The sequence below is a fragment of the Petaurus breviceps genome, unplaced genomic scaffold (assembly GCF_028583685.1).
Source record: "Petaurus breviceps papuanus isolate PSGF00001 unplaced genomic scaffold, PetGlider_PUasm1.0 90740, whole genome shotgun sequence".
In the NCBI taxonomy this organism is placed as follows: domain Eukaryota; kingdom Metazoa; phylum Chordata; class Mammalia; order Diprotodontia; family Petauridae; genus Petaurus; species Petaurus breviceps.
In genome coordinates, this window is record NW_027187330.1 from 8,685,099 (window position 1) to 8,704,927 (window position 19,829).

The following is a 19,829-nucleotide window of genomic DNA, read 5'->3' on the forward strand; positions in this document are numbered from 1 at the left end:
CCCCCATTTAGGAAAAATAGGGTGCTATGAATAGAAGGGAAGCATGGAAATTCCAACAACAGGTGTCTGTTCAGATGGAACAGCTCTTTGGGTAGAGAGAAGTATTGCTTTCTGTGGTTGCTGAGAAAGAAGTTTGCCTCCCTATACCATTGGAAAGGGCTGTCGGGGCAGCTAGGTGGCACAGTGAATAGAACACCAGAGAACCTAAGTTCAAATCTGGCCTCAGACACATAACACAAAAACTAGCTGTGTGACCTTGGGCAAGTCACTTAACCCCTATTGCCCTCCAAAAAGCAAAAATAAAAATTAGCTGGAAGGGGCTGTCCCTGGAAGAGAATATTTAACTAGTTTCTAAGAGATTCCTTTTTCTTTATACCACTACCAATCACAACTCCCTTCCATCCCTCATACATTTATTTCTCAGATATTTTGCACATAATGTTTTTTGGGTGGGGAAAAGTTGGTGCTGTTTTTCTGCCGTCTCTATGTCTGAACTTAATGCCTTAAGATGAAATGGAAAAGCAGGTGACATTTCCTGCATGGATGGTTCAGACAATTCACACCCTTGAAAATGTTACAAAGTCTGTATTATACCAATACACAGGTCTGAAAAGTACAGTGATTGAGGATTAACAGTAAACTTAGCTTCATTTCATTATTTTCATTCCTTAAAAATATATATTAACAAGGACTTCTATGTAAGGGTTGGATAAGATGGCCACTAAGTTCCCTTTAAACTCCACAACTCTGTGACTGTCTTTTTCTAACTAAAGCCAAAGCTAGCTGGCCTTTTGTAATTCCATCTTTGAGTCAGGAGACAGCATTGTCAGTCACTGCAAATAGACATTTCCCTAAAGAAAGGTATTCAAAAACCATTCCTTCATTCAATAACAGAACCATACAAGTAGCACAGGGGGCAGGATTAATTCGGGTCATGACTCTATGTCTAATTGTGAGAAGTCATGTGCCGGGATAGATGGTGGCGCTCTCGGAAATACTCGTGACAAATTGGGCAGGTGAGCTTCTCTTCCCGCCTCCTCTTGGCCTGCACCTCAGAAGAGGAATATTCCTTCTTATGGTGTGATCGCATGTGGAAAACTAAGTCAGATGTCATACGGAAGGAGAGGTTGCATTTTGCGCACCAGTTCTGGGTAGCCATGCCAAGTGATGTGAACGTGGGCGGCAGAAGCGTCAAAGCCGGGGAAGACGGGTTGGAGGAGGCAGACGACGAAGATATGTGTAATTGAGCTACAGGCTTTGGCCACAGTTCTGAGGCATATGGGAAGGTGTTGCACTGGGGGGCCCACTCCTGTAACATTTGTAAGTTGCACAAATCGCTGATGGAAAACTTGGAATTCAAAAGATTTCCACAACACATAGCATCCATGGTGTTAATGAACCCTGACAGATCCCCCAGGGTTTCTGCCGAGTTGCTGACTGGGAGCTGGGAGCTTAGTGCTGTTCTCTGGGCCAGACACTTGACTGGTTTGCTGAAAGCACTCCCCAGCTCACCCAGGGCTCGGGCAGGCCACACAAAGGAGAAAGCGCTCCCTGCCCCACTCAAGACACAATCCACTGGCTGCTGTTCTTTGCCAAGTTGGTCTGAGCCAGGGCCTTGGTTCCCCTCTCTGGCTCTCTCATTCCGAAGTTTGTCCTTTAGTCTCTTGACCTCAGTGAAAGCGCTAGGCTTCTGGTCCCAGGGGGCCTTCTTGGATGACTGTTTCACTGGGTTGAGCTTCCATATGGCAGCTGACAGCACATGCTCAGTCCCTCCATCCTCCCTGCTGCAGGGAACAGAGGGCAATCCCTTCTTCAAGTGGTTTGTTTTCTCCAGTAACACCATTTTCTGGACCTGGTTCTGCTCAGCTTCACTGTTTTGTGTCCTCTTTTCAGACAAAGGACTGTTCAGGTTATCTTTCTGGGTGGCCATTTTGACCTCCAGGTCTCTGGCTAGGTTGTGGAAGTTGGTAGATTGGTCCTGATCCCTGGTATGGGGAGCTTTAGGGTCTGGAGAGTTCATCACCAAGGGGGCTTTCCCTGGAGAACACAGGAAGCGAATGTGAGAGAGAAAGGAGTACTCACACTTAAAGGTATGGTTGCATTCAGGGCATCTATAGTCTGGGTAGAGAAGAAACAGAATATTATTGAAAAGGGGTTCTTTTGCAGGATGTGAGTCATTTAGCATAATTTGTAACTACTTCCCTCATAGATTCAGTTTACACTAAGGCTAGTCTTCCAGTGCTTCTCTCCATATAAATAAATCTCAATTTACTGCAAGAAATTTTCCCCAGATAAGATAATTGAAATATTAGCCCTGAAGTTTAGCTTTTCAAACCTTTTCAGAGGTTTTCATATCTCACTGATGTTGAAGTACCAATACTCAGATGCACATATATACCATCTCCCTATCTGACTGAGCTAATTGCTATAAATCTTTAAGTCTCAGACTCTCCATATTTAAAAAAAAACAGGCAATAATGCATAAGAACCTTGCAAAGAAAGAGAGAATAATAGAGAAGGTATGGCTTAAGCAACTTATGAAGGGATTGAAAAGAGACCATGAAGTGTAGGCAGGTCTTAGTGTGAAAAACTTCCACCATTGCCTATGAATGATTCGTCTATAGCTTACAGCCTTAGACAGTTGCCTGGGACACTGAGAGGCCGCCCATGATCACTCAGCCAGTATGTGTCAGAGAAAGGCCTTGAACCTAGGTCTCAATCTCCTATCCTTCTCATCATTAGTAAAAAGTAATTACTACCAAAAAAAAACAAAGATAACTACAACCATCCAACTAACCAAAACCTTTAATCTGTATCCCTCCCCAAATTTTACTTTTTGGAGAAAAAAAGAGACTCATAAGATATTATGGATTTTATTAAAATAACTTCTAGGAGATATTGAGAGGACGAGTTATCATTACACAAACATTTCACTTGCCACTTTGTCAATATCTCCAGTTATATACCACAATCATAGATAGACTTTTATCAAAATCAACTTAGAAATATTTCATTTATATTCATCAAATTGTATTTACTAAGGCAAAAAGCAAAATAATACCATTTAGAAAGATGGGCAAGAGAGAACACAAGATTATGACCAAAAGGCTTTCTTTTATCTACAGTTGAGTAGAAAATAAAACAGCCAGGACATCCCATTCCTTAAGATTTTTAGGAAAATGTTGACAGTGTTAAGCAAGTCAAGGTAAATGTCACTGTGCTCCGTGTTAAATAAATAAATCTAGAAAGAAATGTTCCAGACTCTTACAATCTAAGGCTATGTCCTGGACTTTCTTCTCTTTTCTTTCTTTCTACACTCTCTCTACCACCCATGGGTCTAATTATAATTTCTATGCAGAGTTCTTCCATCTCTACATCTATACAGTCCCAGTCTTTCTCCCTTGCTCTGGTCCCACATCACCAAATATCTATTGGACATTTCCAAGTAGAAGACCCATAGGCATCTCAATCTCAACATGTCCAAAATTGAATTCATTTTCTTTCCCACCAAACCTATCTCTCTAAGGAAAATCTCCATGTCTGGCAAGGGCACTCTCATCCTCCCAAGCTCCCAGGTCCTCAGCCTCAGTCATTCTCCACTAGAAAGTGACTCCTCACTCTCATTCACTCCATGTCTCCAGTCTTATAGTTTCTATGTCGTCTCTGACATAAATTAATTTCTCTCCACTGATTCAGCCACCATCCTAATTTAGGTTCTTTATCATTCAGGTCCCTACCTCAAATCTCTCTACACTCCAATCTAAGTTCAACACAGCTGTCAATGTGGTTTTTTCTAAAGTTCATACCCAAAGCTCCCCAACTTAACAAGTTCGAGGGGCTGCTTGTTGCTTCCAAGATCAATTACACTACAAGATACCAGGCTGAGGGAACCCTTCAGTACAAAACACAAGACAGAAACAAATTAATCCAGGCAAGATAGGGTATTGACAGAGATAGATGAGTTTTTGATACCATGTGAATATTGTAGTTACTAAGTAGCAAAAAAAAAAAAAAAAACCTGAAACCTCAGATTCTTCCAGAAGAAAGATGCTCAGAAATGATTAAGGACTGGTTGTTATTTATTAGGCAGCAAAATAGCATAATTAGATGGAGAAATCTGGGGGTGTGTATCATAGTGGAAGGATTTGAAGCAACTCCATAATAAAGGAATTGATGACCCAGAATACAGTATTTGGATTATATAATAGCTAAAAAAGAAACAAAGATTCCAAATTGTTAGAATCCATTGAAACAGATTCTTCTGTTGACATTGTGCCCGATTCCATGGAGCAGGAAGCTAAAACAACAAGTAGGAGCTTTATTTGAATGATGGATCTGTCAAAAGTATTTTGGTGTTCAGAATACAGGCGCAAGTGCATTTAGGGAATAGTGAACAGAAGGGGAAACCACAGGAGATCTACACCCAGGAAAGGCAGGAAGAAAACAACCGTCATGTCTCCTCTCATCAAGGTAGGAGGGCTTCACTGGGGAGGTAGGATTTGAGGAGTCATTTGAATGATGGAAAAGAATTGGCTTAGTAGGAGAAAGTGTGGACATTTCATGATCTAAAGATTTGGAGGTTGGATTGTGAAAATAAGACAAAGGAGTTCTGAGTGAGTCTGGTATAGAGGAGATGGAGAAAATGAGGGAGTTCCCAGGTTCCTAAGTTAAGAGACTTGGAGTTCAAGTTGACAATCTTGAGACTGATAGAAAAGGTACGAGGGACTGCCACCATAGGGAGGGAGGGGATACATAAAAATGACTGACAGGGTACAGTGCCAAAGATGGGAGTCTAATAAATAAGAGTAGTATAAGAAACTGAGAGATAAATAGGGCCTAATAAAGACTATAATCATAATAATAAAGACAAAGGAGATGTTGGCATTATTTCGATGGGTTAGCATTTATATAGAGCTTTAAGGTTTGCAAACTACTTTACAAATAAATATCACCTCATTTTATCCTCACAACAACCCTGGGAGGTCAGTGCAATTCAGCATCAGGTTAACATATAGGGAAACTGAGGCAGAGATCAACTTTGTTTTTTTAAGTGACTTGCTAAGAGTCACACAACTAGTGTCTGAGACCAGATTTGAAGTCAGGTCTTCCTGCCTCCAGGTCTAGCCCTCTATCCAATAATATTTAGTAACTGATTGTGTGAAGTTTTTTTAATTATTCAGATCACCCCTGTGATATTTCTTACTTGAGAAGCATGTCATCAAAGATGAAAAATGTAAGCACAAGAGATAGAAGGAAGGAAGGAAGAAGGGAGGGAGGGAGGGAAGGAACCCTGCCAACCATTTTCTCTTCCTGTTATTTTTTCCATATCACCTCTCTCCCTATGGTGGTTATGCTCAGTACATTTTGTATCAGTAAATGCAAGCAGAAAAAGACAAAGAAAAAAGATAATACCTGCCCTCAGAGCTTACATTCTAATGGGGCAGACAACACTTAAAAGGTTGCTGATGGTGGGAAGAGTGGTAAAGAGGAGCAAAATCCATGGTTTTGACATCCGAAAAGTCAAGAGCAGAACAAGGAGGTGGAGACAGACTGACCTGGGCCTTTCCACACATGGAGGCTCCGTGAGGAGCTCACCAATGGGACAGAGAAAAGGGGGGGGGGGGGGGGGGCCTTGCAGAGGAAGCAAGCCCAAGAGATGGTTGGGAGGGAAAGACTGATCGAAGAACATTTGGATTGACTTGGTGATGGAATCTCTAATCCGAGTTGTCTTGTCAACAAACAGTCCATGGAATTCTGTGATTCAATCCCTGACCACTTTATGGAAAGCACCATACTATGGAAACTACTTCACATCCTCCACCCTGAAGCCCTCACAGAGATGGCTCATCTACAATCTGCCTTTGGAAGATGGAACTTTGTATTCCTATGGGGCAGAAGCGGGATTGGGGGCAGGGAAGCACCAGACTTCTGAATACAGCACCCACTGAATTAGGGCACAGCCAGCCTTTGAAGTACCAAAATTCTGAGGAAGAAAGTCTGCGTGGACCCAGCAGAAGTGGAATAATGATAATAACAATGATATTAAGAGTAACAGCAGCAATCAATAAACATTGTGGTTCACAAAGGGCTTTCCTCTCAGTTCCAAGATGTAATGAAAGTAATATACCTCATTTTTTCTTTATGGGTAAAAGATAAATCTTCTACTCCAGGGAGGCCCCATTTGTTTCTGAAAGGTGTTTCCTAGAAATGCCAGTAATGGGGCATTTCCAGCTCATCATCAGTTGCCATTACTTCCCAGGAGACTTGGCATCCAGGGAGCTGGGGACTGGTTTGGTTAAGTAAACTGAAAAAGGAAGGGAGATGACAGAAAGTTTGGAAGGTAAGGAGGATGGCAGTAATTACTATGGGCATGGCCGCGTGTACAACCTGAGATTCCATTCAAGCAAGACAGGGTAGGTAGTGTTCTGTGTTCTATATCTCGGTAGAAGAGGAGGCAAATTCTTCATTGCTACTGTGCCAAGCCAAAGGACAATCAGTACCAACTGTGACCTGAAGCAAAACAGTTTACTTTGCTTAGGAAAAGCATGGCAATACCAAGCACTTAGCAGGCAGGTAGCTCAAACTGCCCAAATCGCAGCATACACAATTCTTTTCTAGGGTGAAAGTTCTATTCCACACCAAGCATGGACCTGGATCTAATTTTATCCATTCCCAATGCATCTTCTGTGAAATGGGAGGGAAACTAGGCATTCATTCATGAAAGTGGCTTGGACAACTGGCAGAAAGTTTTGGAGTGCTTTGTATGTTTGGTATTGCCATGCTTTTCCTAATCAAAGTAAACTGTTTTGCCTCAGATTATGATATAATAGACAAGTGATCTGTTAATATCATTATCTTGGAGGGAACTTCCTGCAAGTTATTGACTGAACCAATGTCAAGTATCCAGACCGAGTAAACTCAGGAGAAACAAGTATGGGAGGTTGTCCGTAAGCTCCTAGAATTTGCCACATATATGCAAGATAACTGAGCCTCAGATGGGGAAATTGACTCATCCAAGATCACATAGCTAGTCTCAGAGTTAGGACTGTACCTCAGGTAGGCATTCTGTTTCATTATACTGCTCTTATGTAAAGAGATGATGAAGCTTAGCGAGGAAAGCAAAGCATAAGTTCGCTAGTGGAAAGGTGCATGGAGGATGAATGGTCCCTTCCCCGTGGCTATCATGCCATTCGAGTAAAATCTTCAAGCATAAGGTGAAATGGTGGGTAGTTAGCTAATATATAACTATTACTGGCAGGAAATTGATGGCCACATGTTTATTTGATCAAATATGTGTGCAGTGTCTCTTTGGACTAACCCCTAACTTGAAGTGTAGTTCCCCAAGGGATGGCAACCTCAAGTTCAAAGTATTTTGTGGGTCCATTCTTCTAAAATTATCGCTCGTGAATCTACAACCAATGTGTTTACTTTTAAATAAAAGCACACAATTAACTTAAAACAAAGGTATTTACTGAAGACAGACACTGAATATGGTCATTGAATGATTCCAAGAACAAATAAGAGGAAAAATAGGTTAGGCAGCATTTGGGAAATAGTATAGCGCTTTCAATAACCCCAAGCTTCTTCCTAAAAAAACCTCTCTTTTTAACAGAATATTCTCCTGGGCACACAGTATTCCTTCAAATCATAAAACATAGCATCAAAATAATGGGTTCCCCAAAGAACAAGGGAAGGAAACTGGACAAGTAGCCGTAAATAAGCACCAACATTGTAAACAATGAATTAGGCATGTGAAGTAGCAGAAAAGAAAACCTCAAAGGGTATATGACCAAAAAAGATGTACCAAAGTCAGGCAAATAGACTGCCCTCTCTGACTTTTTCTTGGACCATGTTATTTTAAACTTTCCTTGTATCCCTAGTGTTTAGCATGTGGTAAGTACTTAACAAATGCCAGACAATTATTTAGAATGGTTGACTTCTATTTCTTCTCCACTCCAGCTAGCTCTCAATCATCTCACCTCACCCCACATCTATCTCCCTGTTCCCTGGCTGTCTGCTCTTCCAGAGTCCCTTTTTGCTCTCTCATTCAGTTCCTTTAAATGATCTTGGTTATTGGCCATACCCAATAATAAAAGTCAGGCACCAGACAGGATCATGACCTGGGAAACTGACCTCTACTCACTGAGTCATACTGTGAGAAGGAATCACTGAAAGAGGTTTGTGCTGTGGGACTTTGAGAATTCTTCTTCCAACAAGAGCCAGAATGTTTGAAGACACAGTTCACTGGGAGGAGTTTATGGTCACTGCCAACACTTTAATGAAGCCAACGAAATTGCAGACCTATGTAAATCAACTTTCTCCCATGAGGGAGAATACTGTCTTCATGTTACTTTATACATACTTGGAGAGTAAATAAAGAATAGACTAAACTGGAAAGGTGTCCAGAAGAGAAAGGACAAAGAAGTGTCCCTGGAAGTGCCATTTAAGCAAAGGATCATGACCCAATTTCAAAATTTCATCCCTAGTCGTGGAGCCCAGAGATCTGCCACTCCCTGCATTCCTCAGACGAGCAGGCAGGTCATCTCTGGTCAAGCTTCATTCCTGCCTCTCTGACAGCTCTAGCAATCTGAGAAGTTGTTTTCTGTTACTCAGGAGATGCTGTTAACCTCAACTTTTCTGCGCGGTTTGTTTGATGGCAGAAAACACGGATCTCACTGAGGCTCGCCAACCTCCTTCAAGGCCTCACATTTCCTCACATCCTTAATTTTCTTCTGCCCCCAAACTTGCATCAGCTCTGACTCTTCCCAACCCAGAACCAACTCAGTTTCTTTTTAACAGACTGTGCAGAGTGCTGTGCTGTCTTTGGTTACCACAGGACACTCTGTGGGCAACAGTCACATGTCTGACGTCAGCTGCCAGCCTTGTCTGTCCCTCCAGGCCCAGATCTGCCAAAGGCAGATCCTTGTTCATAGAAAGGGTGTCCTATCTATTGAGATCTATAGATTTTTAAGCTTATTTTATATTTTAAAAGTACACATATATGGAGAGTGGAGAGAGAGACAGACAGACAGACAGACAGACTTTCCCAAGTAATCACATCTTAGTTCTCAACTGGTCCATTGGAAATATTTTTAAAGGCCTCGATCCCCTGACTTAAGAAACTAGGTTCAAGATATAGAACCAAAGGACCAGGAGAGAGCTCAGTATTGCTGCACACTCTAGAACTGAAGCCAAGAATTAAAAAGGAAATAATGAGACAGGACTTAATTGTCTTAAAAGAGTCCAAGTTTCCTAGTGGTGTGATAGAAACTATAGATGTGCTTACTAAAACACTATCAGGAATCTTAAGCAAATTCATGGGGAACAGGGCTTCCCCAGGGAGTTCCATGACTATTCAAAGGCATTTAACCTAATTTCCTTTATACAGGAAAATCTAAATAGGTAAAAAAAAAATTACTATTGTCAGAACAATAAATCCAACATAGTTGGATGGTCAATCCATCGGGTTACATCACTATATAATTTGACACAGGTGCTATAAATGGAAAATAGTGATGGACAGAAGTGAACAAGAGGAAGATAGAAGCCTGGATTGCATCTAGGAGCTTTCACAGTGGTTTTATCAATTCCAAGCTGCTCCTTGGAGCAAAAGTACATCTTTTCAATATGCCACTTTCCCATCCACACCACGTGGTGGCCAATCTTGCAGCATCTCAACGTCTGAGAAATCAAAGTTGCCACTTACTCAGGGGCAAAGGAAGAGGTACAATTCATTCAAGCAGGTTGTAGCATATTTCCAGGGCTGAATTACTCAACAAGATGGGAACAGAGATAAGACCCAGACCTGTGATTTCATTGGAACAGGGAACTTCCCTAGACTAATGCAGGTCAGCACCTTCACTGCACATTGTAGTCTTAGAGACATGCCTAGAATAGTGAGGCTAAGTGACTTTCCTATGACATGGCCAGTATGTGCCTGAGTTAGCACTTGAATCTAGGTTTTCCTATCCACTTTACCTGCTCTCAGTCTTCTACATCTACTCTCTAGTGACTTGTTGCTATTTTTTAGTAGTTCTCAATAGTGTCCAACTCTTCATGATCCCTTTGGGAGGTTTTCTTGGCAGAGATACTGGAGTGGTTTCCCATTTCCTTCTCTGAGTGGTTTGCTTATTTTACAGATGAGGAAACTGAGGCAAATAGGGTTAAGTGACTCACCCAGGATGACACAACTAGTGTCTAAATATTTGAACTCATTTCTTCCTGACTCTAGGCTCAGAGCTCTGTCCACTGCACCACCTAGCTGCCCTTCTATCCACTATATTATATAATATATGTGTGTATACATGCATTTGCATACACGTGAATATATTGATATATACCTATATGATTATGTGTATACATTGGAACTCCATTTGCACAGACATCATCATTGCACAGATGACCCCTATGACATTTTCCAACTCTAAGATTCTACAATTCTTTTTATGATTTGTCTTTTATAAAACTTTGGGGGAGACATTATTTTCCCACTTAGAAGAAATCTATTTCTCAAGAAATTGCCTTTCTATCACCCTAATTGTTCCTTAGGAGAAAGGAATTTTTTTTTAAAAAACTCTTACCTTTGTGGAGAGCTCTGGCTTTAATATCCTGGAAACCTAGGAGGCATGAAAGCTCTTCGTCATACCAAACAAAGAGCTCTTCATTTTGGCTGATCCTTCTTGTGGGGCGGAAATACAGCTGACTGTTTTCTAAGTAAGCTTCCAAGTTCTGCTCCTTACTACTACAAGCTGCCTGAACAAGCCTCATCCATGTCAATCCAGTGGGACTATGGATGGAGTTGACATCCACCTAGTGGACATAGAAACACAAGAAAATCTTTAGAAGGCATTCAGGAAACACTGCAACTTTCCTCAGATAGGCATGGTATAACACAGCATCACATAACACAACAAAGATTGATCTTTCTTAAATATAGGTCTAACTATGCTGATGCAGCTAGGTAGCATAGTGCATAGAGTGCCAGACTTGAGTTCAAATCCAACCTGACATTTTCTGTGTGGCCTTGGGTGAGTCACTTAACCTCTGCCTCATTTTCCTCAACTGTAAAATAGCACTTATCAGGGTTATTGTGGAGAACAAATGAGATAATACTTAGCACAATCTTTGGCCCATGATAGTTGTTGAATAAATGTTTATTCCCTCCCTTCTTCTTATGTCACCCCCTTTTCAATAAATTCCAGCGCTTCCCTATAATCTCTGGGTTCAAATATAAAATCATTCATTTGGCACTGAAAGCCTTTCATAACCTTGCCCTCTTCTCATTTCCCAGGCTTCTTACACATCACTCATTTCCATATGCTCTGGGGAAGAGCACATTGTTCTCCTTGCTTGTCCATTGGACAAGACTCTCTATATCCCAACTGTGGGCATTGACACTGGCCACCTTCCATTCCTTGAACTTCTTCCCTCCTCGTCTCTGGCTTCTCCAAATTGATTCATGTCCCAATTAAAATCCCACCTTCTACAAGAAGCCATTCCCAAGCCTTTTTAATTCTAGGTATTCTTCCTGTTGCTTACATCTAAATTGCCCTGTATATGTTTCGTCTGTATGTAGTTGTCTAACCATTGTCTCTCCTATTGGGCTAAAATAGAAGTGAAAGCAGAAACTATTCACCTTTGTATCCTCAGTGCTTAATACAGTGCCTAGCACACAGTAGGTTATTAATAAATGCTTATTGACTGATAATACAACACAGCATAATATAGCATAACAATATAACATAACTTTCAGAAGGTAAAGTTGCTTTGTGTTGTTATTGTTACAGGAAGGTTTATGTAGTTAGAAACCAGAAGAATTGGACCATAACATGATCATCCTCATGAGTCAACCAAAGATTATATATTTGGAAATGAAAGCAGGACACTTGTGTAACTGTGGAGTCCTTGGAGTCCTGGCTCAAAGCTGAAGCCCTCAGTGATGTTCAAATCCTCCTCAGTACCTTCCATTCCAAACCCCTTCAGTCATCACCTTCCCCACCCCACATCCCGTTATTGGACATCAGACATCTAAAGCCATGGCTTGGCTCTTGGTGTTCCAGATTGCCCCATACTCTGAGACTATATCCCCAGCAAGGAGTTCAATTTCCCCTTTTTGCTCAACTACAAAATGCTTTTCTGTATGTGTGTGTGCTTATTAAATTCTAATTTTCTGCTCTGAGTCTCAAGCTGTGTGGCCAATTAGATCATTTGGTTAGAGCACTTCTGTTAATGAGACCCACATCTTAGATTAGATCCCTGGATAAGTCCGCTAACTTGGCTCGGTGGGACTGTTCCATGACCACAAACTGCCCTTCTAAGCCCCATTGGCTATTAGTCACAAGAACTCCATGACGCAATGTGGATGGATTAATGTAAATGTAAATCCATCCCCAAGACTGGAAAAACAACACAAAAGCCAAATCCTACTAATGAGGAATGGAGTATTCTCTCCCTAAGTGAGAGAAGCATGGTATAGTGGATAGGCACTGGACTTGGAATCAGGAAGACTTGTGTTCAAATCCCTCCTCAGACCTTTACCATCTGTGTGACCCTGAGGATGTGCTTTAAATTCCCCGAACCTCAGTTTCCCGATCTGTAAAATTAGAGGTTTAAACTAGACTCCAAGGTATTTTAGAGCAATTAATCTATAATTCAATGAAAGGTACACATAGCTATCATATCCCACAAAGGCAGCAATGAAAAATGGCTAAATAGTTGACCTTGAAATCAGGAAGACCTAAGTTCGAGACCCATCTCTGACACATATTGCCTTTGTGACCCTATATAAGTCACTGAAATCTCTCAATTCTTCAGGAAACCCTAAAGACTCTAAGTTTCAGAACAAATGGTAAGTTTAAGATTGTAAGTTTGCTGACATATACAGGTAGAAGGAGTTCTCTCCCAGAATTCCCTACAGTAATGAAATAACAGATCCAGTTTTTAATAAATGTCCTTGATGCTATGGATCCAGAGAGTATAGCATTATAACCATCAGAAGTAGCCATTAGCATAAGGAAAGTAGACTACTAGCATTGCCACAAGTCTTGCCCAAAGGCCTAGAGGAGAAGCCCTAACATGCCAATAGGACTCCCAATCTGGGAGTTGGGAGTTTACTTTACTCTGGTCCATAGCTGACCCTAACTGTCCCCTAAGTGTCAAATGAAGCAAGACATGTACAAAAAACACTAGAATTTCATTAACATCTTATTGATTAGATGATGTAGATTTATGGCATCAGATTAAGAATTTTGCCATGTTTAGGGGTTTTGAATATTTTGGGTGGATTTTTTCCCCCACTGACATTGATATTGGTTGGATAGTAAATGGTTGGAATAGGTGGAAAATCATGTGGTATAATGGAAATCTACAGTGAAATGTAAGCTCCTTGAGGGCAGGAACGATTTTTTTAAATTCAATTAGACAAGTATGTATTAAACTCCTATTATGCACCAGGCACAATGATGGATATTATGGATACACAGTAATACACACACACACACACACACACACACACACACAATCAGTTTGCACCTTCAAAAAAACTAACAGGGGAGAGGGAGGTACATCTCTCAGCGTCTCCAGCTTTCCTCAAGTTTCCCATAAAGTCCTGCCTCCTAAGAGACGCCTTTCCCAGCCCTAGTTGCCCTCTGAGATTATCTCTTGGTTATAGCGCACATATCTCATCTGTTCACAGTTGTTTACATTTTGTCTCTCCTGTTAAACTGTGAGCACTTTGAGGGCAGGGCCTGGTTTCTGCCTTTTTTTCTATCCCCAGAACTTGGCGCAGTGTCTGGTATATAATAGAGGAGCTTAATAAATACTCATTGACAGGAATTATATTCCCAACACCAAACAGAGTGCCCTGAACTCAGCAGAGACTTCAAAAATGCTTATTGAGTTGAAGTGGGGAAAGCTAGCCTAAAAATTGAGACCTGGATTCTAACCCAGCTCTGCCATTCAATGGCTGAATTATATTAAATTAGTCCCTTCATTCTTATACATCCTCCTCTTTAAAATAAAGGAGCTAGATTAGGTGATCTCACACATCAATTCCAGAACTCTACATGATCCCTAATCACACAAATTCCAAAAATTGTATGATCACAACTGGCCCGTGGGCTGATCCCTTTTGTCGCATCAGCTTGGCCTTAGCTATCCCTTCTCTCTTTCTTACTCTTCCTTTCTTGGAAAAATCAATGGCCTGAGACCAAAAATAGCAAATGAAAGTTTGGGCTTCTTTCCTAGAAAGAGCATAGAATATACTCCCAGTATGGGAGTAGGGTCATGCACCTAGTTAGGGTACCAACTCTCTATGTGCTCACCCTAGGCACTGATTAGACTTTTTCCTTTTAAGAGATACATAAGGGGAAACTACAGGGTTGTTTTAGGACCACTGGCCCTAACGTCAGGAGGACCTGAGTTCAAAGCTAGCCTCAGACACTTACTAGCTGTATGACCCTGGGCAAGTCACTTACCTCTGATTGAAAGAGAGAGAAAGAAAGTATAACTAACAACAACAACAATAGCAAGCATTTATACAGTGCTTTAAGTTTTGCAAAAGAGTTCACATGAGTTCTCTCATTTGAGACTCACAACGAACTCCTCAAAGAATCCCATTTTAGAAGTGAGGAAGCTGAACCCAAGAGAGGTCAAAAGTTTTGTCTAGGGTCACACAGCTAGGAGGGATTATTGTTTTTATCATTGTCTGACTAGGATTCAAACTCAGGTCTACTTGACTCCAAGGCCAGCATTCTATACACTGTTCCAACCAGTCACTGTACACAAATTGTATTGACTCTTCTTCTATCACTGAGAATCTGGGAATCAAAAAAGGCCCAGGTGGGGTGGCTAGGTGGCACGGTGAATACAGCACCGGCCCTGGAGTCAGGAGGTCCTGAGTTCAAATCTGGACTCCGACAATTAACACACACACACACTAGCCGTGTAACCTTGGGCAAGTCACTTAACCCCAATTGCCCTACCTTCCCCCCTCCAAAAAGCAAAATAAATAATTAAAATAAAAATTAAAAAGTCCCAGGAGTAATTTCTCTGCTACATAGTAGGAGGTCAATAAATAGTTCAGTTATTGAATTCTCTAGCTTTATATCTCAGGCACAAAAGTTACATGGATTTTCCTCTGCTACAAAGTACTTTTTCTGTGGGCCTGCTAGCTGAACATTATAGCTACCACTTACATAGCACTTTACATACATTATTTCATCTTCACATCAACCCTAATTTTAATATTATTATTAATATTAATTAATTTTAATTAAATAATATTATCCCTAATTTACAGATCATAAAACTGAGGTGAAGTGACTTGTCCAGACTTAAACAGCTATAGGTGTCTAGGCCAGATTTGAACTTGGATCTTCTTATCTCCACAGTCAGCATTGTATCCAATGCACCACGTGGCTGCCTCTAAACTAAACTCTAATTTCCCACAGAGAAATTCACCCCATTGAATGAATTGCTGATAAAGCAACCACCAGAAAAGCCTGAGGTTTGGCCTTTTTCATTTCAATTTTTTATTTTAATTAAATTTAAATTTTTATATTTTATCTACTATTTATATTAATTTATTTTATATTTATAATGTGTATTTAATACTTAATTTAATTTTAAAACTATTTTAAATATAATGAATAGGACACTGACTACACAAGATTATGATGAAGATAATATGAAAAACCATTTATAAAGTGCTTTGTAAGTGTTAAAGTGCCATATCAACGTCAGTTATTTTTTTCACAGGGTTTGGTAGATCAAGAAACTGGCACAAATATAGAATGCCTGGGTTTCAGGAAATCCGTAACAGTGTCTCACATGCTATCCTTGTGGACACAATAATCGATGTGGCCTAGATGAGAGTACTATCAAGTAGAATGTGAACTTGGTGAATGATTGGCCTCCAGGTGAGGTCATTATTGGGTTGATATCAGCTTTTAGAATGCCAGGCCTGGAGTCAGGAAGACCTGAGTTCAAATTCAGTCTCAGACTAGCTTTGTGACCCTGGGCAAATCATTTAACTTTGTTTGCCTCAGTTTCTTTGTCTGTAAAATGAGCTAGAGGAGGAAATGGCAAACCACTCCAGGATCTTTGACAAGAAAATCCCAAATGGGGTCACAAAGAGTCAGACACAGCTGAATAATAACAAAATAACTTAGAAGTCACTGGTGAGGTGCCTATCCTGTCCATTATTTTTATGATCCCCTTGAGCCTAACCCTCTCTTTACCTCACACACATGCTCCCTTTCCCCATAGTAGACTATAGACTCCTGGAAGGTAGGAATTATTGTTTTTGCCATTATACTATATTCCCAGTGCCTAGCACAGTGCCCTATATATACCAGACCATAAATATTTGTCAATTGAATGGGATGTTATCAATAACTCTTGAAGATCCATACGTCATGGTTGATTGGTTCCCAAATTGAGTCAATAACCTGAAGCTAGGTGGGATAGCTAACATGCTGAATGACAGGGTCCACATAGATAAAAAGTTCAATGAATTAGACTTACGGATTGAATTGAATAAATTTGATGAAATTTAATAAGGATAAATGTGAACTCATGCTTAGTTCCAGAAAATCAGTTGCACAACTAGAAGATGGAGATGTAGCTAGATTTAAAGTCTGAATATGATGCTGGGCTTGGAATCAGGCAGGCATGAGTTCAAAGCCTACCTCTGACACAAGCTGTGTCACCCTGTGTGTAGACAAGTCACTATGAGCTTTAATTTATTCAACTGTAAAATGGGGGTAATAGCATCACCCACCTATTAGAACCAATCCTGATCATGCATGTCAAGTGTTTTGCAAGCCTTAAAGAGCTACATAAAAGTCAGCTGCTGCTGGTAATGGGGAGGGAGGGGGAGGGATAGGGTAGTTTTAGTGGACCACAACTCAGATAGCAAGCAGATAATAACATCAGCATTAAGGAAGACATGATACCTGGACAGGGGGGGTGCACCCCTGTAAACCCTGCTAAGAGAAACTGAGGTTGACAGATCACTTGAGCTTGAGATCTCCAAGCTACAGCAGGACCAGAGCTTGATCCAGTGTCCATACAAAACCCAGCACCAATATGGTGAACCCCTGGAAACAGGCAATCACCAACCACTTAAGGAGAAGCCAAGTGACCTAGGTCAGCAACAGAGCAGGTCAAAACTTGAGTGCTGATCAGCAGTAGAATTGGGCCCATAAGTAGTAACTTTATGCACTTCCAGCACATCTCAAGCTAAAAGGTGCTCTGAGAACAGTCCAGTCCAAGTCTTTCATTTTACAGATGAGGAATTGTTATTGTATAGTCATTTCAGTCATGTCCAACTCTTCATGACCCCATTTGGATTTTTTTTGGCAGATACTGGAGTGGTTTGATCATTTTCCAGATCAGGAAACTGAGACAGGGTTAAGTGGTTTGCCCAGGGTCACTAAGTTACTGAGTGTCTGAAGTCAGATTTGAACTCAGGAAGATGAGTTTTCCCAACTCCAGGCCTGGTGCTCTATCCACTGTAACTAAAGAGATAAAATTACTTGTCTAAGGTCATACATGTTACAGAGCAGGGACTTGAACCCTGGACTTCTGATTTCACATCCAAGGTCCTTTCTACTATACCACACAATCTATCTAAAGAGTAAAGATTTATGGACGTCAGTGCATGGGCCTGGTAGCATTTGCTTCAACCACACAGTCACTTTTTTTCTTTCTTCTTGGTTCCCATTGTATCCAGAATGGCCAAGAGTGCTGCATAAGTCACTTCTGGATAAATGAGAAGTTAATGTAATAGCATTATAGTGTTCTGAGAAATTGCCTAATGGACCACAACTGCAAAACTCCTCAATAATTCCATCCACCTAGGTTTATTTACCCTTACCAAAGAGAAATATGATCATTCTTTACTTCTGCCCAAAAAAAGGGAAAAGAAAAGAGAAAAGTCTGTCCATATGCAAACAGGCCAGCCAGGTGGGCCATTAGGTCATGTTTTTAGCTACCTAAGCTTACAAGCATTTCATGGGAAAGCATCCTTTTTATAGTTAAACTTTAATTTATTCTTCCCCTGATTAACTTGTTTCTTAGAAATATCTTCCTGTGGAGGAGGTTAGCATCCTAGATCTTCTAGTGCTAAAAGGAAACTGTGTGATCATTTTTTTTTGCCATTTAAAAACACCTTTAAAAACATTAATGTCTCTGGCCGAGGGAGGGGGAGGAGGGATAAGAGGAACCAGGGAGGAAAGGGGACCATTCTTCCCCAGTCCTTCCAAAAGCCCCTTAGTTGGCCGCAGGTGGGGCAACATACACACAAGAGCCTTTGGAGTTCTTCAGGCATTTGTGTGATCATTTTTTGTCCCTTGTTTTTATACATGAGATACATGTATTTTATACATGCTCTTGAAGAGGGGAAATGATTTGCCCAAGGTCACACTGCTAGTAGCAGAACTAAGGCATCTCCAGGCTTGAATAAAAGGATGAAATTGTAAAGAAATAGCTATAATGAAGATCAGAGAAGGAAAACCTACCTTAAATACATAGTGGATAGTCCTTCTGTCCAAGCATTTAAGAGCAATGAATGCTATGGTGTCTAGAAATGTGTTCTGGAGCATACATGGCCCAAACGTGGCTTCTTCTGGGATATCCTGAGTGGTGTGAACTGTAGCAAAGACATCTGGGAAATGATGGTGCAGCTGTTTGCTATCATTGGTCCACAGAAGCTTCGGCAAAGGGCACAGGTCCATCACACAGCTAAGAGAAGATGGAAAGGCACACCCAGCTACAGATATTAGTGTCCCATGTGGTCAGAGGGGATGCTCTCGATGGTGCTGGAAGTCATTTTTACAAGTGTGACTGAAAAGGGCAAGGAAATATCAGCAATATGAGCTATTGACCTGTATTATGCTCTTATGTTATGATGTATTCCATTCTTATCTACCGTATAGATATTTTTGTATCAAATATATATATATATATATAAAATCCCCCCCCCCAGTTGCATACTGGGTCCATTAAGGCAGAGGCCATGACCCTTGTATCTCCACTAGTGATCACAAGAATGTTTTGTACATAATAAGTACTTAATAAATACCAGCTAAACAAATGAATAAATAAATTAAATTATTCATAATGTAAGTAAGAATAGTGTCTTGTACTTATATTCTCAGTACAAAATCTGGTTATTTTTGAAAAAAAATTTTATTCGGGGGGGTTGTTTCATATCACACAAATTTTCCCTTATATTCCTCTCCATTCTCCTTCCATCTCATATAATAAAGAATATTACATCTGGTTATTTTTGATCCCAAGTATAGCATACAGTAGAATCAATAGGTATTTATCACAACAATGTGTAACTGGCCCATTTTAAATGACCATTTTCCACATTGAGGTGAACTTTTGTGGAGAGTCAAATGCCATTGTGATATCCTCCTTTTAAAGAGAACGAACATGGTGCAGTGGATAGAACACTATTATAATCTTTAACATTTAGCTGTGTGATTATGGACAGATAACCAGTCAGAGCTTTAATTTCTTCATCTGTAAAACGGAAGACTCCATTCAGTTTTAAAAGCATTATTAAGCACCCACAGTGCAGGGCACTGTGTTAAGCCTGGTAGATACAAAGACAGAAATGAAAAACATTCTCTATCATTGGGGAGCTTACTTTCTACTCCAAGTTGCGGGTGGCTCTCCAATTTTATGAATTTACACTTTAACAGCTAAGTACATAGAGGTTAATTTCAGCAGGGAAAGAGAACTTACAACAAAGGGGACTTAGGATAGGCAAATCTTTAAAAAATATTGGGATTCGCTCCCCCCGGGCCCGACCCGGC

General features: G+C 40.6%; 1 protein-coding gene across 1 annotated transcript; it reads right to left on the minus strand.

The window, feature by feature from the left end:
- Window positions 1-276: 276 nt before the first annotated feature.
- Window positions 277-18,818, minus strand: ZNF488 (zinc finger protein 488). Its single transcript, XM_069067071.1, has 3 exons — window positions 18,522-18,818; window positions 10,581-10,809; window positions 277-2,118 (listed from the first exon to the last, which is right to left on the minus strand). The coding sequence occupies exons 1-3, from the start codon at window positions 18,735-18,737 to the stop codon at window positions 947-949; spliced, it is 1,617 nt and encodes a 538-aa protein (XP_068923172.1). The 5' UTR covers window positions 18,738-18,818; the 3' UTR covers window positions 277-946.
- Window positions 18,819-19,829: the final 1,011 nt, after the last annotated feature.